Raw genomic sequence first — 25,257 nt, forward strand, 5'->3', positions numbered from 1 at the left:
ATGATTCCCTGTAAAGTTGCTGAGAACACAGACACACGACCTTGTAAGGTCACGAGCAGGGGAGAAATCTGATAACCGACCGGCTCCATGTTAGAGAGAAAGTTGTTCTTCCTTCACGAGGCTCTACGCTCAAGATAAGTTAATGTGTTACAATGTCCATTGTGAAATCTTTACACTACTGAGGGCTATTTGACCTTTATCCTGCTGATACATGCTAACAACACACACACACACACACACACACACACACACACACACACACACACACACACACACACACACACACACACACACAGATTACTTGGCAGTCAGAACTAAAATTAGCTTCCAGCTGTTGAATCACGTCTAGTGGTCAGACTGGTTAGTTGGCCTTGGTGTGACACGGTCACACTCATTGTGGATTTACATTTTTCCAGTTTCAGTACACTTCACGACGGAGGACTATTTAACAGGAGGATGACTGTGGTCAAGTGCGCCCTGTTTTTCTTGGTCTTGACCTGTCTGTGGACTTTTAACAGAGGAGGTGAGTGTGACGTTCACAGCCCATCAGATCTTATTCCACTCTAAGCTTAAATTCCAGATAAGTTTAAACTTGGTACATTGTTAGTTTTCACCAGAGAAAGCAAGAATACCAGTAATCACAATTCATAAAGTTAGATCTATTATAAAATCTATAGAGTCAACCCACCTAAAATCACTTTTCCCAGTGACATTCAGATCATTTCACTTTTATGTGCCAAGGTTTTCAGATATGTATCCTATGAAACTTCAGCTGCCACCTCAATACAATGAAGGTGAATTCATTTGTTGTATTTTAATCTTAATGTAATGAAATATAAGCTTCTGTTAAGTTTCACTACTTTAAGCGTTAAAAACAAACTGACATTCACTTGGACTGTACTGTGTGGAGGAAAAAATCTAAAAAAATATCACCACATAACACGAAAACTGTGTGTAGCTAGATACCACTAGAGATAAGTGAGAAAATACATCTTTAAAATGCGTGAGTTAACGCTTTAACTGAAGAAGTACAACAAGTAAATCCTTTGCTTTAGGTTTTAAAAGCAGTATATACTGTAACTGCTGAAAGATAGAAACTGAGATTATTTACTAGCAGTCAAAGTTTGAACTTTAGTCAAGTGGCAAAGTCCAGAGTGACCATGTATATTTAATGAGGAAAAATCAATAAAATAAATCTGTTATGGAGTGCAGACAGAAGATTAAGAGCTTCCTGTTGTAAGTCTGAACTGGAATCTTGCACATCCTGCTGGGATACATTCCTAAACACACACAATGAATGCTTTAGATTTTTGTTTTTAAATTCCTAAGCATGAGATTTCCTTGTTAGTGGAAACACAAAATGCAACATCTTAAAAGGAGCAGTGTGTAGGATTTAGTGGCATCTAGCGGTGAGGTTGCAGATCGCAGCCAACTGAATACCGCTTGCCGCATCCTCTACGGTGGCCGTGAAACTCGCAAAAAACGCGAAAGGCCCTATCAAGAGTCAGTGTTTGGTTTGTCAGTTCTGGGCTACTGTAGAAACTTGGCGGTGCAACATGGCGACCTCCGTGGAAGGGGACCCGCTCCCTCTGTAGATATAAAGGGCTTATTCTAAGGTATTGAAAACATGATTTGTATTTTCTGGTGATTATACACTAATGAAAACATACCTATAAATATTATATTCCATTTCTGCAACATTCTGCCAATAGGTCTCCCTAAATCTTACACACTGGTCCTTTAATCAACAACAAAAAAAGATGTTTTACTTCTGATCTCACTGAACCTAACTTGTGTCCTTCTCATCCCAAACAATTGATTTTGCTGACTTCTAAATGTTGCGTTGTTTTCTACACATTTTCTCATTTTAAAGCTGCACTAATAGACATTTTTATTTATATAGTGGATCAAATGAAAATGTGTAATGGGAAAGGGGTCACTCTTAGTGATAAACGCATAGAGAATTCTCACCAACTCTGCAGCTTAAAAGACCATTTTAGCCTCTTTTAGCCCATAGTTTTGGTTTTACAGAAAAAATACACTCTCAGTGCTCTCATCAACCTCATTTCCAGCAACAGTTTTTTTTTTAGCTCTGATAAATCCACAGTACACTACCTGTCCAGCACCAAACAGCAGAAAGAAACAGTTAGTGACTAGCTGGTGAACATAGCGCAGCATTTAGAAGCTAAAGACGCTAAAGGAGAGTGAATATTGGACTTATCATGTGGAAACTAACACAACCCCCAATAATAAATTATGTTGCTCTGTCTGCTGGACGTGTAAATGTTTGTAAAATGTTGGCCAAAACAAAAGAAAAAAAAACAATTAATGCATCTTTAATCTTCTATATGTATTTTCTTTTATTTATTTTCTTACAGAAATTTACAATGTGCTAAATAAGTTAATTTTGTAGTAGTAGCAGCAACAGAATCATAATCACTACATAACGTAATCTATTCTTCTATTGCTATGCAGATGACAAAAAGTTATACATGTCAGTACAATTATTATTATTCTGCTCCCACAAGGTCACATTATTCATCAACATAATTTAACGCTCTTGTTATGCAGACGACACAGTTATAGATATCAGTAGAAACCAACGACTCCTCCATCTCTACTCAATCTCAATAAAAGACATAAATCGGTGATTAGTGTGATTTTGCTTTATATAGTCAAAAAAGTTAATAATCAGGCTATTAAGAGGTTCACTTTTCCCTGAACTGAACTTTGATGGGTGTCTCTTTACCTAATGTGTTGCAGATGCTGAGGTGTCCTGTGTTTTCATGGAGAGCTGCATCTTACCGTGCAGCTTCCCGGTCGGCACTGATGTACTCATCCACTGGATTCAGGTGACAGCAGGAGACACTGTCCACTCCTACTACCACAACAAAGACCAGCTTTCACACCAGCACGAGCACTACAGAGGCAGGACATCACTGTTCAGGGACCAGATCTCCAGAGGAAATGCCTCGCTCCAGCTGACAGGGGTGGAGGTTCAGGACCAGGGCAGATACAAGTGCTACACCAGCACCATGAGAGGCAACAAGGACTCATTCATCAACCTAAAAGTGGACGGTATGAAATTCATAATAGAGACAGAAAACCCAAACACTCACAAGAAATGCCATTTGCTTCTATAGTATTTTTTATGCTGTAAAACATCATATTGGAATTTTGTGAAATCAACTAATATCTATCAATAACTCATTAATTCAACTTAAATTTTAATTTATCATTAATTTCAACGTTACAGAATTTTAGAATCATGAGCTTTTCTAACTTAGAAAACATTATATAATAGTTTATAGCCAATAGCACTAGACTTGCAGAACAAGCGTCTTTTTTATTCCACACATTCTTCTTCCTTGTCGAAACCTGGCGCCTATATTACCCATAATGCAACTTGACTGCCGACAGTTCGGTCTGAGATTGTGGTGCGTTATGCTAGTAGCGGCTAATGTAACCTGGAGCCTCTAGCCTGAAGCAGAGATCAGCAGCGGACTACAGAGCTCTGGTACGCTCACTTCCACACCAACAGATTTTTTAATTTTCAAACTTGTAGTCTTCATCCGACGCTGACTCAAGTGACATCACTTGAGGACATTTATAAGACTTCACACAGTCTCTCTGGAGACACTAAAGGCTTTATACTACTTTTTCACATATGCAGTAGTACTAAGATAAGGATGCGTTGACGTGTTGGCATTTTCCATCTCGCCAGCTTACTCAGTAACATGTGAGCGCTCACTTGAGTGCATAAGACTGCAACAATGTGACAGACCCTTAAACTTTTTTTCTTAAGTTCAGTGAACTTGAGTTTTACAAGAACTACTCAGCAGAGAAAACATTTTTAAAGCAGCAGGTAAACTTACAGTATGTTTTTAAGTTGGACTTAAAAGGCAGACAGAGTAAATGCAGGCCACGTGTTGTCAAATTGTACATTTTCTCCTTTTGTTTTCTCATGTTGCAGAGTGTTGAGCTCTCTCCGCTACAGCACACAGACATCTGGTTGATAACATTCACTCCCAGGAGGAGAAGCCTGATATTCATGCAAGACTGTGTGAATAAGGTCATCTAGTAGATAAGGAAACCTGCACAGTAAACCTAATCTCACAGTTTTGTGAGAAACTTACTGTGGTGATTGCAAAAAAACAAAAAACAAAACAGAAAATAATCTAAGTCTTTCTTTGGTGAAGCATTTGTGATTAGGAAGATTTGGAGGTTTGAAGAGAAAGTTATGATTCTCTTAATTGGCAGTGATTGACTCTGGGTACTTTTCCCCCATTTGTCCACCAGACCAGTTATTCTAAACATTTTTTTGCTTCTCTTGTTTGAATGTTGTTTAAATACAAATTGGACCTTTATGACAAAAAACTAAAAAGACATGATAAAAGTTACATTTCTGCTTTGTTTGGAAGAACATGCATGAACATGAGCAGTGATAGCCGCTACCAACAGAAACTCCCATTTTGAGCTCAGAGGGAAAGGGCAAGGCTTTTTAATAAACTACTTTATATAAAGCATGGAAACTAATCCTTGTACCTAATAAAAAGTAATAAAAATATGTGATTATGATATAGTTTGGTTCATCCTCAGAGCAAAGTCCACAGGCTGACATGGAAGTGCTGTATTACCACACCTTCATTCAGTTATAAATGTATGCTTTTAAATTGCAACTCATTCCCTCATTGTGTGCTCATAATATGTATTCTGTTCCCTCAGTTTATTAACATATATTAACATATGAGATGACAGATTGTTTTTGTCCACGTCATAAAATCTAATCTTTAAGGTTCCTGAGCACTTAATAGATTTGGATGGACGACAATAGGTGCAGAGAACATGAGCCTCATGAATGGAAGTAATGTGATATCATCAGAGGTGCACTGCATAAAAACCACAGCAAGGAGTGCTGAAGGTGTCATCATCAGGTTTCCCACATCACCACTTCAAAAACATGTTGAAATAAACTGAACCTTCTTTTTTCTGCAGCTCCGGTCCGTCAAGTCGACATTCAGCAGGTGGAAAACAGGATCACCTGCAGCTCAGAGGGGATCTACCCTGAGCCTGAGCTCACCTGGTCCACCAGCCCTCCGTCCAACGTGACCTTCAAGAACACAACCACAGTCCAGCAGACTGAACAGCAGATTTACAACATCAGTAGTTCTCTGATACTTTCAGATAATGTTACTGATCTGGTCTACAGCTGCACCGTCAGCACTCGCAGAAACAGGAGGACAGCCACTTTGTTTAAACCAAGTAAGTGTTTCTAAGAAGACCTGCAGGTACTGTGGAACTAAAGTGGTGGGACAGGCTGCCTCAAACAGCTGCTATAAAAGCTGCTGGTTAAACCTAAAAGAAATACCAGATATGTTATTAGTTCTTCATTTTAGTGGGTTTTTTGAGTGTGTGTGTTTTATCATTTCAGCTTCTCTCAGTGTTTCAGACTCTGAAACAACAATCCCCTGCACTTCCTCAAACACTCCCCTAACGGGCCTCATCTGGAGGTTCAACCACAGTCAGATCATCCTGAGCCAGACCAGGGCCGACGTCCCCCACACAGTCTCAGAGGAGTGGCAGCAGCAGGTGAAGGGTGTGTCTGAGTCAGGCAGCCTCATGCTACAGGACTTGTCTTCAAATCAGGAGGGAATATACACCTGTGAACTCAGTAATGCTGAGGAGACAAACATAACCAGCACCCTTCTGAGGATAGAGAAAAGTCAAGGTAAGGTAGCAGGAAGTAGAAACTTTCAGTCTATCTGTCCTTATCTGTAATATCTGGATTTACACTTTTTAGAGTTTAGACACTGTCTGTAATTAACATGACTCACTATATCCAGACAGTTCAGTCACTCACTATACTGAGGTGTGTCATGGAATCAGAAACTCCCAATCCCAGACAGGGTTCACACTCTCAGAAGATTCAAAAACCACTTTGTGCCACATGCACAACCTGCAAAAACCAAAACATAAGAAAACACCAAAACAAATAACATCTGAGTTAGCTACAAACCACACATTTGAAGACAGTGAGGTGAAGATCCTAAGTAGAGAGAAGAGTTGGGTTGAAAGAGGAGTCAAAGAAGCCATTTTTGTGAAAAAAGAAAACCCCTCTTTCAACAGAAATGGTGGTCTGAGATTCAACTTGCCAACCGTTTACCACAGTGTATTAGCACCATGGTCAAGCCAATCGTATGCTAATCAGGTACTTAACAGTGATGAGGGAGGTGCAGCCAGAAAACAATAGGCCTGATTACTGATTACTGGGCCATCATGGAAACAATTAGGTCAGTTTCAGGTGAAACTAGGCAGGGTAAACAACAGACACTCAGGAAGATTATTCCCTGAGGGCAGGGCTTAAGTAACACAGAGTAGCTTAAATTTCTGAGTTCTCAGACCATTTTTCACAATTGAGAATGACTTCCGGATGGGAGCCGAAATGTTTTGATTCTGAAAACAGTGTCCAGATGACTACGACTGAAACCTTTTCTACGATCTGAGTAATCATAGTGAAAAAGGTTAACAAAAATGCTGTTGTAAAATGTAAATTTAAACATTTTAGTTGGTTGGAGTTAATTGCATATAATATAATAAATATCATGTAAATCTTATGTTATCTGGTAAGTGCATTATCTTTCATCTTCTGTTTTTTCTGTTTTTTGTGGGTGACTGTCACTTCTTGGCAAAATGGAAAAGGTTTCACAAAATGTATATAAATGGAATCAGTGTTATATTAATATATTTTGTGATTGAGTGAAAAAAAAAGTTTTAACTTAAATTGGAATATGCAGCAATACGCCCATTGTAAAAGTTCACATTACACCTTGATACAGTAGTTGTCACTGCACTTGTGGGAGTCTGTATGGTAGAAAGCTTCATTAACCAAATCTTTTTCCGTTTCAGGCACTCTTGCTGCAGGCATTACAGCTGGAGTGATCATACTCATTTTGGTTGTAGTCTTTGTGGCACTCTACATTAAATATAAAACACTCATTTGTAAAAAGTTAAAAAAGGTAAATAATAACAATAATAATTCTGCCTCCACTTATTAATTTATTTTGTATGTGTAGATTGTACTAATAATAATGTATTTTGGACACAGACAGATAGACAGACAGGAACAATTCCGGAAAACCAGATGTTGAGACCTACTTAAAGTAAGTATACTGTATATTCTGTATTGGAAATAATAGATCAAGTCTAGTTTACATTTTCCCCATTTTTTATTAATAAATAATGAATAAATGAAACCTTTCTGCTCAGCTGAAAGTTGAAATCTAACTAATTAACTGCTGTCTCAGCTGACACAGCTGTGATGATAAAGTTTGTAAAGCAGCAGGTTATTTCCTGGAGACGTCTGTTTCTCCATTCAGTTGTCAGGCAGTTGGAGCAGAAACAAAGCATAACTTAATGCATGATATGAAAAAATTAAAGTGACTCAATAAAATGAGGATAAAGATCTGACCAAAAACAAATGTCCTCATGTTTGCTGTGATAGTTTATTGTCCTCTGCAGAAGTATCTTATAATAAAGAAGAATAAATTGGAGATTGGGAGTTTGAGCTTGACGTGTTTCAGAACTGAATTCTATTCAATTTTGTTTGCAGAGAAAATTATGAAGAAAATAACATGTAACCTGACAGTATTATAACACACAGCTCTGGTGAATCCAAAGAAATGGGGAGTTACTCTGACTGTGCTGCATGAATGTATCCTCCGTGGAGAAATTCATGTCAAATGGAAAGGAAGTGGAAATTCTGCATAAACAGAGCTGGAGACGAACCGGGGATTGAAGGATTAAATGAGCTGCAGTGTGAACGCAAACACGATTTCCTTTGTCGGTTTTCTTCACTGGAAACTTGAAGTAGTTAAAAACAAAAACAAAACCCAGCAAAGCCAAAACAGACCAACGTTGGTGGCTGACATGGTTTGGCTTCAGCTCAACTGAAGTTTCAGTGGGAACGCGAGAGAACAATTTTTGAGCCATTTGGGAAACATCCTTATCTAGACTGATTAATGAAGGACAAGGACACTTTGCACTAAGACTGTGAGGCTCTGCGCTGCTTCTGCACTGCAATATGCTTTGCAGGGATTTTTCTGGGAGAATCTGGCTCACGAAGTACTGTTCCTCCTCTACGTCACGTCCTGGTGCTCCACACTCAGACAAAATGGTAAAGAAGAAGTAATTTAAAAATAGAAATAGACAGATAAAGTGACTCAACAGTTGTCACACTGACACAAGGACGTGTTCGGATACAAAAAGCACAAGTCAGATAAGTAAGTGGTAAACTCATACAGAGTTAAATGAGTGAAGTTAGGGTTAAGGTTAAGGTTAGCTGACTTTTCACAGCTAAATCATCAGTGCCATTTAGACATCTTCTTATAAAAAAGCTGATGAAATCTAACTGAACAAATCAACACTACTTAAACACTACTTCACTGTTAGTCATGTCCACTTGCTTCAACAGCCCTCCCTTTCTTACAACAGGCATTATGTGTTAACCTGGTTTCTTCTCACATGACTTTATACTGATTGTAGTCAAAACGTTTGATCCTCTGCATATCGTCACATGAGCTTCAACACAGCTCCATGTACTGACTTTATTAATTGTATTGAATGTATTCAGAAACCATTACTGTCATTTGACTGTTACCAAAGTTTATTTTTGATCCCAATTTTGTTTTTTGCCCTGTTTGAAAATAAACCAAAAAGCATCTGAGCTCAACTGAGTCATGTTCTGAAAAAACTCCACGTGCTTTAGCAGAAATACATCACACAAGCAGGCACTTCCCTACCTGCAAATATGGCAAGTGTGGGTATTGCAACATATTTTGGTTTTACTGACCTCCTCTGGTTAAAAGTGGGATTTCAGGGAGTTCCTTTCTCCAAGACTGCAGCGAGGTGATAACCTGGAGGTCAAAGCAAAAACAAACAGCACTTTGAGCAGCTTGAAATGACAAAAGTCTGAAACACATAGTTCACAAAAACACATGAAATAATGAAATGAAAGCACACATTCTGTTTGTACAGTGGCAAGAATGGACGTGATGTTTATTTGATTTTACAGAGTATTTTTTTGTGTATTTGTACTTTTTAGTAAACATATGGAATCAATCTTTTCTTTGTAAACCTTTTGTTGTAAAGTTTTATTTTATAAAAACATATTTCAGATTCTGTGTTAATGTCTTTTTTGTTTTGTATTTAATTGAAGAGATTTGTAGGTTGATGGCAGTGCATTTATGATTTTATTCACTTGGGGATAAGAAAAGTTTTTGTATTTGTTCAAAAGGTTCCTAAAACAGAACAAACTTCTCAGTCAGTGGAAATAAAAACAGGAGCTATGAGGTCTTTACACAATACCATATCTGTCCCAATCACAACCTGTTTCCACCCCTTACAGCACGGCGTGTTCGTTTCCAATAAATTCACCTGTTTCACTTTCACTCTTCGTCATGGAGCTGCCATCAGTGAGTCTCGACAGTGACATGTTCTGATATGTAGCGCAACACAATTACTTACTTGGATTTACTGTAACAGTATTTTTAGCCACACCAGCAGCCCGGCTCTAGAGATGGGAATGTCTGTCAGTCGGTCCACCACTTGGTTCAGACTGAAACATACCAACAACTCTTGGATGGATTCCCATGAAATGTAGTTCAGACATTCATGTTTAGTTTTGTACCTCTGCATATTTTCACACAGCAGAAACTTTCTTCATTAGGAATAAGAATAAAAGACAGAAATAAGGAGAGAAGAGGACTTTCTGAAGTGTCTGTACTTGTGTTAAATGTTAACATTATACCTGCTAAACATCAGCATGTCAAGGTGCAAGGAAGAGATGCAGAGGTACAATTTTTATGAATTGTTGTGGGGTAGAAGTATATTGTAGCAGAAAATGGAAATACGGAATTACAAGTACCTCAAAATTGTACTTAAATAAAGTACTTGAGTAAATGTACTTAGTTACTTTCCACCACTGCTCCAGCCTCGCGTGTAAACTCAAATTCACAGTATTATCTGCGACTCAAACACGTGTTTATATATAACAGTCCCTTTATAATACTCTGACAAACATGTGCAAACATTAATGACAATAGTCAGCAACACTATTTATATATATATATATATATATATATATATATATATATATATACACACACACACACACATACAGTATATGGGGTTCAGAATATATATTGTTAATTATCCACAGTAGTTATCAATCTACCTGATTACTACTTAATCCTTAGTTTGGTTGGTAAATTTACTCTTTTGCTGTTTCAGGAGTTTAACTAATCTCATAGGTATTATTATTATTATCATTATTATTATTATTATCATTATTATTATTATTATATCGTTGTGGACTCACAGCATCAGCAGACCTGGTGCTGAACCAAAGAACAGAATAAATGTAACAGAAGAAACACAGATTACACATCAAAAGAAGAACCTCATATCCTCCACCAAGACTGGACAGCCGATGGAGTCAGAGGCTCTTTCTGCTCACTGTTGCCTCTGTTAACCTCTTCTGTATCTGTGTCAATCTAACAGGAAGAAGAAGAGTTCAGTACAGTGACAGTCAGTATTTGATGTTTGGGCCCCTCAGCTGTCAGTATCCTCTTTTAAATCTCTTCTTAAAACTCACTTTAGTTAACTGATTTATTTTATTGTATTTTGAATGTTTTAAAGATTTTTATTAACTTTATATTCTTTGTTTTAACTGCACTTTGTAGCTTTGTTTTGGAAAGGTGCTATAAAAACACATTTTAAAAAAGTTATTATGATTAAGGATTGTAAAAGGGCAGGTTTATCAGCCTGTTTCCGTCTGCACCCAAGCTTCAACAGGGAGCCAAGCATTTCAAGTATTTCAGGCATATGTTCAGAGATGCCGCCACCCACGAGAAACTCACCAACCTAAAGGAATATGCATCATCAGTCACATCATACAGCAGCAAATGTGTTGATTCTGTGTCAGGTGACAAGGAAAATAAGATAAGATAAACCTTTATTGATCACCAGCGTGGGTGATCCCTGACTGAGTGGGTGAGTGAGGAAATCAACAGTCTTGCAGAGCGGTGCACAGAGAACAACCTACTGCTCAACGTCAACAAAACCAAGGAATTGATCGTTGATTTTAGAAAAAAGGAAGCCAAGACACACACCCGTGTGACACATCAGTGGAGCTGAGGTGGAGCAGGTGAACAGTTTTAGGTTCCTGGGAATCAGCATCACAGAGAACCTGTCATGGACATCTTGTTATGTTAGGATGGCAAGAAGGGAGTGTAGAAGTGACAGCTCAGGACCACGCATCTTGTGTTCCACTCAGTAACCTTTAATTAAACCAAAGCCCCATTACAGGCTAATCCTAACCCAACCCAGTAATGTACAATAACACATCTCTGATAAGACTACAATCTCACATCTCCACCCTGGTCAAGAAAGCTCAGAAATGGCTTTATTTCTTGGGGAAACTTAAAAAGGCAAAGTTCCCGTGCCGAGTTCTTGTTAACTTTTACAGAGGAGCAACAGAAAGCATCCTGACTGGAAACATCACAAACTGGCACGGGATGTGCACGGCCCAGGACCGGAGGACTCTGCAGCAGGTGATTAAAACCGCCCAGAACATCATTGGTACCAACCTACCGCACATCAGTGATGTCGGTGAGGTGTCTGTGCACAGCCCAAAGGATACTAAAGGACAGTACCCCCCTCAGCCACAGCCTGTTCACCCTGCTGCCATCTGGAAAGAGACACAGAAGTATCCGCTGCCGTACCACCAGACTACAGAACAGCTTCGTCCCTCAGGCTGTGAGACTCCTCAACCCCACATCATCATCTGCACACCACTGTAAATAAATGACTCTTCTCATGAACCTCAGCTCTACTTGTTTTACATGTTCTAGATTGCACACTGTTCTATACATTGCACTGCATTACACTGATATTGCACATATTGTGTGTATGTGTATGTGTAAATATACAGTATATGTAACTGTATATCTTTCTTGTAAATATAATTTAGTTTTCCTTTTTTATTTCTTCCTTTAGTGCTACTGTTTTTTACTGTTTCATTCTATTCTAATTTAAAATATTTGAATATTTGTTTAAACATTTTCTCTGTGTGTAGCATGGAGGAGGCTATAACTGCATTTCACTGAGCAAACCTGCACTGTATTTAAAAGAAAGATTTTAGCCTTCATTTAACCAGGTTTGTCCCACTGAGATCAAGAATCTCTTTTACAAGGGAGACCTGGCCAAGTATAGCAGCAACGTAGTTTGAGTAACATTAAAATGATCAGATAAAACATTTGCACACAGACAACTTGGACTCAATGGATTTCACCATGGCTTTAAAATCGTTCAGGGTTACTATGTTTTGAAGCTTAAGATCAGTCTGTATAATGGCAATAAAGCTTCTTGAATCTTAAACATTGAACCTTAATCCCAGATGGCACAGACATGATTTCCGCATAGTGACACTTCATACTTTCCTACTTTCATACTTTCAACTCGTCATACTTTCATACTTTCAACTCGTCAGACCAGTCGGCCGGCCTTGATGTCACCGTCACTACCACAGTGGATTTACTTCAGTCCAGGACACTGAACAGTGTCAGAGGAAGTTTAACATGAGGATGACTGGGATCAAGTGTGTTGTGTTTGTGGTGGTCCTGACCTTTCTGCGGAGTCTCACAAGAGCAGGTGAGTGAGGCGTTCACAGCCCGTCTGATCTTATTCCAGTCTAAATAGAAATCACAGACATGTTTAAACTTTTAACAATTTTGTTGTCATGGTTACTGTCTCCAGAGACAGCAAGAATACCAGGAAACATAACAAATGAAGATCGATTTACAGTAAAACTTAAAAGGTCTGATAACCCAAAGTTACAAAAAAGTGGAATCCAGCCATTCAGATAGTTTGCAGTTATGTGCCAGTGTTTTAAGACATTATCCTCTGAAACAGTAGGAGATGAACTGATTTCAGATCAACTTTTTTTGTGCTACTGAAAACTGTTTACAGCTGTCTGAGGTTTATCAAAAGCAACTTGCTTCTGGAAATACAACCAGCTGTTTGAGCACAATAAACTATCACTGGGTGGAGGCTGAAGACTCAGAGGCCGATAAATCTCGGCACATGACACTGAAACTTTATGCAAATGGCTACACACCACTGGAGTTAGATGGAAAGACATTTTTCCTAATTAACTAATTTTTTATGGCTGCATCATTCAATCAAATGGATTCTGGATGTCTTGTGCATCATTTCAATTCAGCCTGACATATTTGGTGTCTTTGGAAACTTTAGGATCCCCGCTAGAGTTTGAAATAAAGTTCTGTTGCTTTGAACCTAACGTCTGCAAATAGATGCAAAAAATAAAGGTGTCTTTTAAATTAAAGTCAAAGTCAAGTGGAAAAGTCCAAACTGACAGTTTTTTTTTGTGGTAAAATACAAACAAAATCTTGGATTAGGAAAACATTTGCAGAATCAAATATAAAGAATCAGCTGTGTTTAACGAGTGGACTACAGTAAAATAAATCTGTTGTAAAGTAGAAAAGGATCGAGAGCATCATCTTAATTATCCAGCTTTAACTGGAATCCTGCAGAACCTGTCAGCACACATTCACACACACGCAGTGAAACCTGAGATAAACACTTTCGTTTCCCACCAGCGTTTGAGAAATCAGCAGGTAGCAGAGTCTGTAGTTCAACCTGCAGCTGACAAATGGTTAACGGAAATTCCTGAAAACATTTCATTGTTCCTGAAAAACATGCAGCAACTCCATCAACAGAGTCATGTGACGTTGCTGCCAGAACCCAACCTGTCTCTCATCTCATAGCATTTTTGCACTTTAAAACATAACTTAAATTATTTTTCAATGTTTTCCCTCTTCAGTTGTTTTATGTCTTTCCATAAAGAAATTAATAAATAACTTAATAAATATGTTTTATTTAGTCACACAAGAGAGTGAATGTACATGTGTATGTGCTGTCAGTATATGTGGGAGCATGAAGGTATGTGTGTGTATGACTGTGTGTATTGTGTGTATGTGTGTGATTTTCATGTGAGACACAGACATGTGCAGGCTTTGGAAACATGCGTATATGACGAGTTTACAGTATGTGTGTATATTGCGTTTATCATTATTAGCAGTAGTGAGCGGCATTGTAATTCCTCCAGCTGTACAATTTAAAAATAAAGCTTTTAGATGATCATTATTATTATTATTATTATTATTATTATTACAGTAGTAGTAGTTCCACCAGATGTAATTTATACTTTTTGTAGTACCATTAAGTTAATAACTTTCATTGTTGTTTGCAATCTGTTTCATTAAAGGCACAAACAATGTTCCACAAAAGTGTATTTCCACCACCAAAATTTAAATCCCAAAATCGGTTTATTTTTTCTGACTTTACTCATGTACCATTTTCGCTTGTGAAATGCTTTTATTGATCAGCCTGGTTATGTTGCTTTTATGTTGTTTGTTTTCATTTCTGTTCTTGTTTTTGTAGTTTTCTTTGTTTTCATAGAGCAGAATGTAGCTCACTTGGATTCAGTTGCCATTTTCCCTGAACTGAACTTTGATGGGCGTCTCCTTACCTGATGTTGCAGATGATGAGGTCTCCTGTGTTTTCATGGAGAGCTGCATCTTACCGTGCAGCTTCCCGGGCGGCACTGATGTACTCATCCACTGGATTCAGGTGACAGCAGGAGACACTCCTGTCCACTCCTACTACCACAACCAAGACCAGCTTGCACACCAGCACCAGCGCTTCAGAGGCAGGACATCACTGTTCAGGGACCAGATCTCCAGAGGAAACGCCTCGCTCCAGCTGACAGGGGTGGAGGTTCAGGACCAGGGCAGATACAAGTGCTACACCAGCACCATGAGAGGCAACAAGGTGTCCTTTATCAACCTAAAAGTGGACGGTATGAGAAACACACAGAAAACACAAACAAACACACAAAAAAAGAGAATTTAACAGGTGTGTGTTTTCTGCACTCAGTGGCCAGTTTATTAGGTACACCTAGTTAAAACTAATGAAGTCTAATCCATCAGTCCAACAGTAAATCCTCCTTCATGAAGGTTATGATGTTCAGTTTCTGTTTCAGAGACGTGTTAATTCAACTTTACGATCATTTTGGAGGCTGCAGTTTGTGCTGCCGTTGAGTTATACAGAGAGGTGTTTCTGTTGTTTAGCCTGACCTCATTGATGTAAATGGGGTGGACAAAATAATAGAAGTTGTGTCCCAATTCCATACGAATAATGTACATACTATTACACATATTCCATACTAATAATTGGTGTCCATGGAAACCGTTGTCCCACAATTCAATGCACAAAGGAAATGGAGGAGCTACTCACACAGATCCAGATAGATATTGGAAAACAAATTGACAAAAAGTATCAATTATTTTAAAGGGAAAAAACTTTTTCTTTGTGTGACGTTTGACGGTGGCTTGTTTGATGTCCATCAGCAGAAACAACAACAACAGAAAATTACTTTGAATTCTTGTCTCACACTTTTGTGAGAAACTTAAAATGTTTATTGAAAATCTGCCAAAAATGTAAAAAAAAAAAAAACCCCACTGTGATTAAAGACTTTCTGTGCTGAAACACTGATGGTCATTGTGAAGATCGAATACAGAGAAGAAGAACTGTGGCACTTAGCATGAGCAGTGATACACAGTGAAACTACAGAAGCAAGCTTAGTGAATGTACATTTTTACCACAGTTAACTGTTATCTCCCACATTATCACTTCTAAAGTAATTTGATATTAAGCTTTTTTCTTCTTTTTCTGCAGCTCCGGTCCGTCAAGTCGACATTCAGCAGGTGGAAAACAGGATCACCTGCAGCTCAGAGGGGATCTACCCTGAGCCTGAGCTCACCTGGTCCACCAGCCCTCCGTCCAACGTGACCCTCCAGGACAAACCCACAGTCCAGCAGACTGAACAGCAGCTTTACAGCATCAGTAGTTCTCTGACACTTTCAGACAGTGTTACTGATCTGGTCTACAGCTGCACCGTCAGCACTCGCAGAAACAGGAGGAGAGCCACTTTGTTTAAACCAAGTAAGTGTTTCTAAGAAGACCTGCAGGCACTGTGGAACTTTATTAAACTAATGTGGTGGGTCAGGCTGCCTCAAACAGCTGCTATGATGTGTTCATAAAGCCAAGGTTACACTATCCTCAAAATTAGTTACTCTAATAATACACACAATACAATCACTGGGTCAAAATTGACCAAATTTGGATCAATATGACAACTATGACAACAATCCTGGGTTCACTTTACCAAGTATTGCAATTATTCAAAAGCAAGTTGGCGGCCGTGTGGCTTGCCCCGGTACAAGCTCTATATTGACCAATCAAATCAAAGACAATAGGTTGACCCATTATTGGTGTTATGTACATTAGCCGCTACTAGCATAACAAACCCGAATCTCCAATGGGACTGTTGGCTGTTGAGTTGCATTGTGGGCAATGTAGGAGCCAGGTTTTGACAAGGAAGAAGAATGCATGGACTAAAAAGACGACATCTCTGGTTCTGCTGCATCAATTTGAAACTTTTTACTGTCCACCTTGAGTCTGACAGTGTTATAGAAGTGCAATGCTAAGCACTCTCTTAAGGCATTGCTAGGTGGTTGCCATGTGGTTGCTAGAGTTTTGCTAGGTGGTTGCTAAGGTATGCAGGTGTACGTTCGGGTGTCCGCAGGGGGTTGCTAGGTGGTTGCAGTGTTTTGAGTGGTTGCTAGGGTGTTTTTCAGTCGATGCTAGGGTGTTGATAGGTTGCTGATATGGTGCACTAGCAAATGTTTAAGTATAAAACATTTGGGTAACACAAAATAGGGAGAAATTATTAGTTGACTAATCAATTAGTAGATTAACAAAAGATTGGTCAAACAACATTTCTACCAATCAGTTAATCATTAATCCTTTAGGTGGCAGCTTCGCCGGTGTGAGGATTTGCTGCTTTTCTATTTTTATGATTGTAATTCAAGTAATATTTTGAGATGGAGCCAAAAAAATACTTTTACTTGGCTGTAATTTTTAATGAACATTAATACACTCATTTTAAAAAGTCAGGTAACATTTTGATGCTTCAGTAGTTTTCATTGCACTTGTGGAAATGTGGTTTCTAGAAAGTTCAATTAACAGACTCTTTTTTTCTGTTTCAGAGCCTACAGGTAATGCAAGAATGCAGACAAACACAGGAATTGGAGTCGGAGTGGTCGTAGCCATTTTGGTTCTTGCAGTAATCGGCCTGGCAGCATTCTGTAAACACAAGAACATAAATAGGAGTAAAAAAGACAGATTAAGATCACCGTTCTGACAGATCAAGTAAACCTCCTGACGATCCAAAGTAAGTATATCCTCTGTATTGAATACAATAGCACTGCTGCACTGTAATGAACTCTGTAATGAGCTATGACTATGTTAATTTTATTTAATTACTATGGTTACATTTCCCCAAATCATTTTGTAGGGCATGGCATGCTGTAATTCATTAATTTAATCAATACCTTTTGTACATGTGTGACTGATGATTTATGATGCGACTTGTCTTTATTATTTATTTTGTGTTCTGTCCATTGTTTTCACTGTGTTTGCTGTTGCTGTTGTCTTGATTGGTGAGACAAAGACACATTTCCTGCCTTGGTGCAACATTAACGCTCTATTCTAAATTAATCAATTAATCGTACCCCTTCAGTTAAAACCGACATTAAATTTAACTTCTAGCTCAGCTAAAAAGACGACCTGAATAAGCCGACACAGTTGCGATGATTCATACCCAAGACACATAAATGAGATTGCTTTGAGTTTGAGCTTGATGTGTTTCAGCACTAAATTTAATTTTATTTTGTTTACAGATCACATGAGAAGATTCCACTGAATGACAGAAAATGAGGGAGGACAAAGAGAGCTGGAGCCAAATTAAAAGACAAACCTCTCCACTGGGGATCAAAGGATGAAATGATACTTGATGCACTTATTTACTGCTGCAAACATCCTCATCCGGACTAACTAATAAAGGACAAGGACACTTTGCACTAAGACTGTGAGGCTCTGCACTGCTTCTACACGACAATATGCTTTGCAGGGACGATGAAGTACGCCATGCTGTTCCTGCTCTACCTCATGTCCTCACGCTCCACTCAGACTAAACGGTAAAGAAGAAGTAATATTAAAAACTGACTCGCAGAGACTGTTGGACTGGAACAGAGGAAGTTATTTTTCATGCAAAATAGATTTTTGCACTATTGGTTGGACTAAACAAGCACTGTGAGTGTGTCACTTTTTGGGCTCTGGGTCGTTGTGACGGCATTTCTCACTATTTTCAGAATTTTTACAAACCAAACAATCGATTTTTAATTAATTAATATAGACACTAATCAGCAGATTAAACCAGGAATGCAGTGTGTGGTGTGTAGAGTGTGAAAGCGCTGCATTTATGGGCTTAACGAATGAATGAATTCTCTTTATTTACATCACGCTTTTTACAGCAGAGCCATCTCTAAGACGTATTGCAAACACATATTGCATGTTGCATATTGCATGTCATATGTTAGGCCTCAGCCTCACACTGTGATTTTACAGATTAAAATGTCCTACAACGCTTTTGTATTTTTTGCCATTGACCATGCAAACTAATGTCAGATGCCTCAAATCATGTTTAAAAATAAAATATGATGTAATGGAACTTTCTGCAGTAATATATATGATCAAGTATGTATGTTTTTCCACATCAGACATTTTATCCATCCATTTTATCTATCTATGACTTATTTATTCACTGATCAACTGTATATATCTTTTTTGAGTAGCACAAAGAACTACAAAACAAAATCTCATTACACAACCCTGTGTTGTAAAACGATCAATAAATCTATCTTGTATTTTCTATCTTGTTTAGCAGGTTCATTTTCTCCTGCTTTGTGTGTAACGAAGTAGATGTTCATTATTAAATCATACCTGCTTACTGCCCGTACATATCGAGTACAGGAAGAAGAGGGAGAGGAAAGATGCCACCCAAACGAAAGCTGGATGTAGTGGAAATCAACAGACTCTCACAGGCCTCTTAAAGAAGACCATATGCAATAATTAAGACCAGTGTACATGATGGAATAGTGGCATTATAATGTGCCAGAGGCTACCAAATTTGGTCTTTTACGGCCAAAATGTTTCTTTGGGGGAATGCACCCAGACCCCCCTAGCTGGCTACTTTTACCCACTGGCTGGCTACTCCATATCCTTGTGAAAAGCCCTGGTATATAAATATCTGTTTTAAAGCTGCTAAGATACAAATACGACCTCCCTGAAAATACTGATGAACAGAGGAAGAGACACGTTAAACCTTTGCTTTGTTCGAAGAAGAAGAGAAGAAGAACAACTGTGGCACTTTGGCATGAGCAGTGATACACACTGAAACTACAGAAACTCAAGCTTATGGAGCCCAGCAGATGTACATTTGCACCACAGTTAACTGTTATCTCCTACATGACCTCTTCTAAAGCTATTTCATATAAAGCAAAAACAGGATCACCTGCAGCTCAAAGGGGATCTACCCTAAACCTGAGCTCCACCGTGACCCTCCAGGACAAACCCGCAGTCCAGCAGACTGAACAGCAGCTTTACAGCATCAGTAGTTCTCTGATACTTTCAGACAGTGTTACTGATCTTTACACATACAAGGAATTTGCTTTGGCATTTTGGGACAAAACAGAAAACCTAGTAGAAATATAAGGAAAGATGAATCACTTTATTTACGTTATGTGGAACTTTATGTGGTGGGTCAGGCTGCCTTTAACAGCTGCTATGATGTGTTCATAAAGCCAAGGTTAACCTCAAAATTAGTTAATATAATAAAAGATAACGTTCAGAATTTCTTCAGAATCTGGAACCAGATGTGCATCAAAATATTATTTTATTACTTTTTCCATTTTTGTGTTTTATCATTTCAGCTTCTGTCATTGGTTCAGACAACAATCCCCTGCTAAGGTAGCAGGAAGTAGAACCTTTCAGTCTATCTGAACAAGAGCTGTCCTTATCTGTAATATCTGGATTAATACTTGGACGCCCAAGATATTTGGAGGGGTTGTACTGCCCCCCCTGTAATTTACACCTACCTGTATGCATCTAACCACTTCCTCCAGAAATGATGCGGTACCTATGGCGTCATAATTTGAAGCGGAGGGACACTGACCAAGCTTCAGTATTTGACGATCTGGGAGTGAGAACGGGTTGGACAAACAGAAACAAGGATGTATTCTGGTATTTTGGTTTGCCTATAAAAAGCACACGTCAGATAAGTGGAAAACTCTGAAGCTACAGGCTAAATGTGAATATGCTGCAATGAAAATCTCAAGACACACCTTTAAATCTGAGGAAAGAAATCATCACTACTTAGTCATGTCCCCTTGCTTTCACACGCTTCAGTGTCTGCACTTAAATATTTAATGTTAAATATTTAGCCAACCGTAAAAAGAACCAAAAATTCTTAAATGTTCTTAGACTCGAGTTCAGAGTGAAATATCTTGCCATGAAATTTGGTTCAGATATTTAAAAAGGTCTTTCTATGTGTAGATTGCTCCATATATGTCAATATGCCCTGTATGAAAATAAACCAAAAGCATTGTAAGGTTGAGCTCATTTCAACTGAGAGAGCATGAGTCATGCTCTCTCAGTTGAGAGCATGACTCCACCTGTGTAGTCTTAACATGACACTGTTGACAATTACCAGAAGCAGGCACTTCCCTACCTGCCAATATGGCAAGTGTGGGTATTGCAACATATTTTGGTTTTACTGACCTCCTCTGGTTAAAAGTGGGATTTCAGGGAGTTCCTTTCTCCAAGACTGCAGCGAGGTGATAACCTGGAGGTCAAAGCAAAAACAAACAGCACTTTGAGCAGCTTGAAATGACAAAAGTCTGAAACACATAGTTCACAAAAACACATGAAATAATGAAATGAAAGCACACATTCTGTTTGTACAGTGGCAAGAATGGACGTGATGTTTATTTGATTTTACAGAGTATTTTTTTTGTGTATTTGTACTTTTTAGTAAACATCATATGGAATCAATCTTTTCTTTGTAAACCTTTTGTTGTACAGTTTTATTTTATAAAAACATATTTCAGATTCTGTGTTAATGTCTTTTTTGTTTTGTATTTAATTGAAGAGATTTGTAGGTGGATGGCAGTGCATTTATGATTTTATTCACTTGGGGCTTAGAAAAGTATTTGTTATTATGATTAAGGATTGTAAAAGGGCAGGTTTATCAGCCTGTTTCCGTCTGCACCCAAGCTTCAACAGGGAGCCAAGCATTTCAAGTATTTCAGGCATTTGTTCAGAGATGCCACCACCCACGAGAAACTCACCAACCTAAAGGAATATGCATCATCAGTCACATCATACAGCAGCAAATGTGTTGATTCTGTGTCAGGTGACAAGGAAAATAAAATAAGATAAACCTTTATTGATCACCAGCGTGGGTGATCCCTGACTGAGTGGGTGAGTGAGGAAATCAACAGTCTTGCAGAGCGGTGCACAGAGAACAACCCACCGAGCAACAGTGATGTCGGTGAGGTGTCTGCGGATCAAAGGATACTAAAGGACAGATTATATGTGTAGATATACAGTATATGTAACTGTATATCTTTCTTGTAAATATAATTTAGTTTTCCTTTTTTATTTCTTCCTTTAGTGCTACGGTTTTTTACTGTTTCATTCTATTCTAATTTAAAATATTTGAATATTTGTTTAAACATTTTCTCTGTGTGTAGCATGGAGGAGGCTATAACTGCATTTCACTGAGCAAACCTGCACTGTATTTAAAAGAAAGATTTTAGCCTTCATTTAACCAGGTTTGTCCCACTGAGATCAAGAATCTCTTTTACAAGGGAGACCTGGCCAAGTATAGCAGCAACGCAGAGTTTCAACAGTAAATTCACAGGAAAGCACATCGATTTGAGTAACATTAAAATGATCAGATAAAACATTTGCACACAGACAACTTGGACTCAATGGATTTCACCATGGCTTTAAAATCGTTTAGGGTTACTATGTTTTGAAGCTTAAGATCAGTCTGTATAATGGCAATAAAGCTTCTTGAATCTTAAACATTGAACCTTAATCCCAGATGGCACAGACATGATTTCCGCATAGTGACACTTCATACTTTCCTACTTTCATACTTTCAACTCGTCATACTTTCATACTTTCAACTCGTCAGACCAGTCGGCCGGCCTTGATGTCACCGTCACTACCACAGTGGAGTTACTTCAGTCCAGGACACTGAACAGTGTCAGAGGAAGTTTAACATGAGGATGACTGGGATCAAGTGCGTTGTGTTTGTGGTGGTCCTGACCTTTCTGCGGAGTCTCACAAGAGCAGGTGAGTGAGGCGTTCACAGCCCGTCTGATCTTATTCCAGTCTAAATAGAAATCACAGACATGTTTAAACTTTTAACAATTTTGTTGTCATGGTTACTGTCTCCAGAGACAGCAAGAATACCAGGAAACATAACAAATGAAGATCGATTTACAGTAAAGCTTAAAAGGTCTGTTAACCCAAAGTTACAAAAAAGTGGAATCCAGCCATTCAGATAGTTTGCAGTTGTGTGCCAGTGTTTTAAGACATTATCCTCTGAAACAGTAGGAGATGAACTGATTTCAGATCAACTTTTTTTGTGCTACTGAAAACTGTTTACAGCTGTCTGAGGTTTATCAAAAGCAACTTGTTTCTGGAAATACAACCAGCTGTTTGAGCACAATAAAACTATCACTGGGTGGAGGCTGAAGACTCAGAGGCCGATAAATCTCGGCACATGACACTGAAACTTTATGCAAATGGCTACACACCACTGGAGTTAGATGGAAAAACATTTTTCCTAATTAACTAATTTTTTATGGCTGCATCATTCAATCAAATGGATTCTGGATGTCTTGTGCATCATTTCAATTCAGCCTGACATATTTGGTGTCTTTGGAAACTTTAGGATCCCCGCTAGAGTTTGAAATAAAGTTCTGTTGCTTTGAACCTAACGTCTGCAAATAGATGCAAAAATAAAGGTGTCTTTTAAATTAAAGTCAAAGTCAAGTGGAAAAGTCCAAACTGACAGTTTTTTTTGTGGTAAAATACAAACAAAATCTTGGATTAGGAAAACATTTGCACTGAGAATCAAATATAAAGAATCAGCTGTGTTTAACGAGTGGACTACAGTAAAATAAATCTGTTGTAAAGTAGAAAAGGATCGAGAGCATCATCTTAATTATCCAGCTTTAACTGGAATCCTGCAGAACCTGTCAGCACACATTCACACACACGCAGTGAAACCTGAGATAAACACTTTCGTTTCCCACCAGCGTTTGAGAAATCAGCAGGTAGCAGAGTCTGTAGTTCAACCTGCAGCTGACAAATGGTTAACGGAAATTCCTGAAAACATTTCATTGTTCCTGAAAAACATGCAGCAACTCCATCAACAGAGTCATGTGACGTTGCTGCCAGAACCCAACCTGTCTCTCATCTCATAGCATTTTTGCACTTTAAAACATAACTTCATTTAAATTATTTTTCAATGTTTTCCCTCTTCAGTTGTTTTATGTCTTTCCATAAAGAAATTAATAAATAACTTAATAAATATGTTTTATTTAGTCACACAAGAGAGTGAATGTACATGTGTATGTGCTGTCAGTATATGCGGGAGCATGAAGGTATGTGTGTATGACTGTGTGTATTGTGTGTATGTGTGTGATTTTCATGTGAGACACACACATGTGCAGGCTTTGGAAACATGCGTATATGACGAGTTTACAGTATGTGTGTATATTGTGTTTATCATTATTAGCAGTAGTGAGCGGCATTGTAATTCCTCCAGCTTTACAATTTAAAAATAAAGCTTTTAGATGATGATGATCATTATTATTATTATTATTATTATTATAACTAGTAGTAGTTGCACCAGATGTAATTTATACTTTTTGTAGTACCATTAAGTTAATAACTTTCATTGTTGTTTGCAATCTGTTTCATTAAAGGCACAAACAATGTTCCACAAAAGTGTATTTCCACCACCAAAATTTAAATCCCAAAATCAGTTTATTTTTTCTAACTTTACTTGTGAAATGCTTTTATTGATCAGTCTGGTTATGTTGCTTTTATGTCGTTTGTTTTCATTTCTGTTCTTGTTTTTGTAGTTTTCTTTGTTTTCATAGAGCACAATGTAGCTCACTTGGATTCAGTTGCCATTTTACCTGAACTGAACTTTGATGGGCGTCTCCTTACCTGATGTTGCAGATGCTGAGGTCTCCTGTGTTTTCATGGAGAGCTACATCTTACCGTGCAGCTTCCCATTCGAAACTGATCTAGTCATCCACTGGATTCAGGAGACAGCAGGAGACGCTCCTGTCCACGCCTACTACCACAACCAAGACCAGCTCGCAGCCCAGAACCAGCGCTTCAGAGGCAGGACATCACTGTTCAGGGACCAGATCTCCAGAGGAAACGCCTCGCTCCAGCTGACAGGGGTGGAGGTTCAAGACCAGGGCAGATACAAGTGCTACACCAGCACCATGAGAGGCAACAAGGAGTCATTCATCAACCTAAAAGTGGACGGTATGAGAAACACACAGAAAACACAAGCAAACACAAAAAAGAAAACATTTAACAGGTGTGTGTTTTCTGCACTCAGTGGCCAGTTCATTAGGTACACCTAGTTAAAACTAATGCAGTCTGATCCATCAGTCCTGCAGTAAATCCTCCTTCATGAAGGTTATGATGTTCAGTTTCTGTTCAAACTGTCAGACATGTGCTGCTGTTGAGTTGCGTTATACAGAGAGGTGTTTGTTATTTAGCCTGCCCTCACTCATAGAAATGGATGAACAAAATAATAGAAACTTGAATATATTTTCTCTATTTTTTTTAATGTTTTCTCTGGCAGTAGTTTGATGTCCATCAGCGCACATATTGTATCTTGTTAACACAAAACAGAAACGTACTTTGATGTCTTGTCTCAGTTTTTTGAGAAACTTACAATTTTGATTGCAAATCAGCCAAAAATGTCTGAAACAAAAACATCAAACAAAAAAATCATTTAATATATAAATATCTGTTTTTTTGGAAAGAGAAGAAGAACTGTGGCACTTGAGCATGAGCAGTGATACACACTGAAACAAGGGAAACCCAAGCTTATGCAGCCCAGCAGATGTACATTTGCACCACAGTTAACTGTTATTTCTCACATTACCT

At 38.4% G+C, this 25,257-nt stretch overlaps 1 protein-coding gene and 1 long non-coding RNA gene across 3 annotated transcripts in view; one reads left to right on the forward strand and one right to left on the reverse strand.

The window, feature by feature from the left end:
• The first annotated feature begins 267 nt into the window (after positions 1–267).
• The window catches only part of LOC122866379 (hemicentin-2-like), a 480,239-nt gene continuing 455,249 nt past the window's right edge, over positions 268–25,257 (forward strand). For both annotated transcript variants that reach the window (XM_044175982.1, XM_044175983.1), the window contains exons 1-6: positions 268–523; positions 2,764–3,078; positions 4,996–5,262; positions 5,432–5,728; positions 14,621–14,938; positions 15,817–16,083. In XM_044175982.1, coding sequence (XP_044031917.1) covers positions 457–523; positions 2,764–3,078; positions 4,996–5,262; positions 5,432–5,728; positions 14,621–14,938; positions 15,817–16,083 — 1,531 coding nt within the window. In that variant the 5' untranslated portion in view covers positions 268–456. The remainder of the gene's footprint in view (positions 524–2,763; positions 3,079–4,995; positions 5,263–5,431; positions 5,729–14,620; positions 14,939–15,816; positions 16,084–25,257) is intronic.
• On the reverse strand, positions 16,094–21,331 carry LOC122866409. The gene is made up of 3 exons (XR_006375686.1): positions 20,821–21,331; positions 20,139–20,236; positions 16,094–17,286 (listed from the first exon to the last, which is right to left on the reverse strand). It is a non-coding gene; the product is annotated as an uncharacterized LOC122866409 (long non-coding RNA).

This window comes from Siniperca chuatsi, linkage group LG19, assembly GCF_020085105.1.
Source record: "Siniperca chuatsi isolate FFG_IHB_CAS linkage group LG19, ASM2008510v1, whole genome shotgun sequence".
NCBI lineage: Eukaryota > Metazoa > Chordata > Actinopteri > Centrarchiformes > Sinipercidae > Siniperca > Siniperca chuatsi.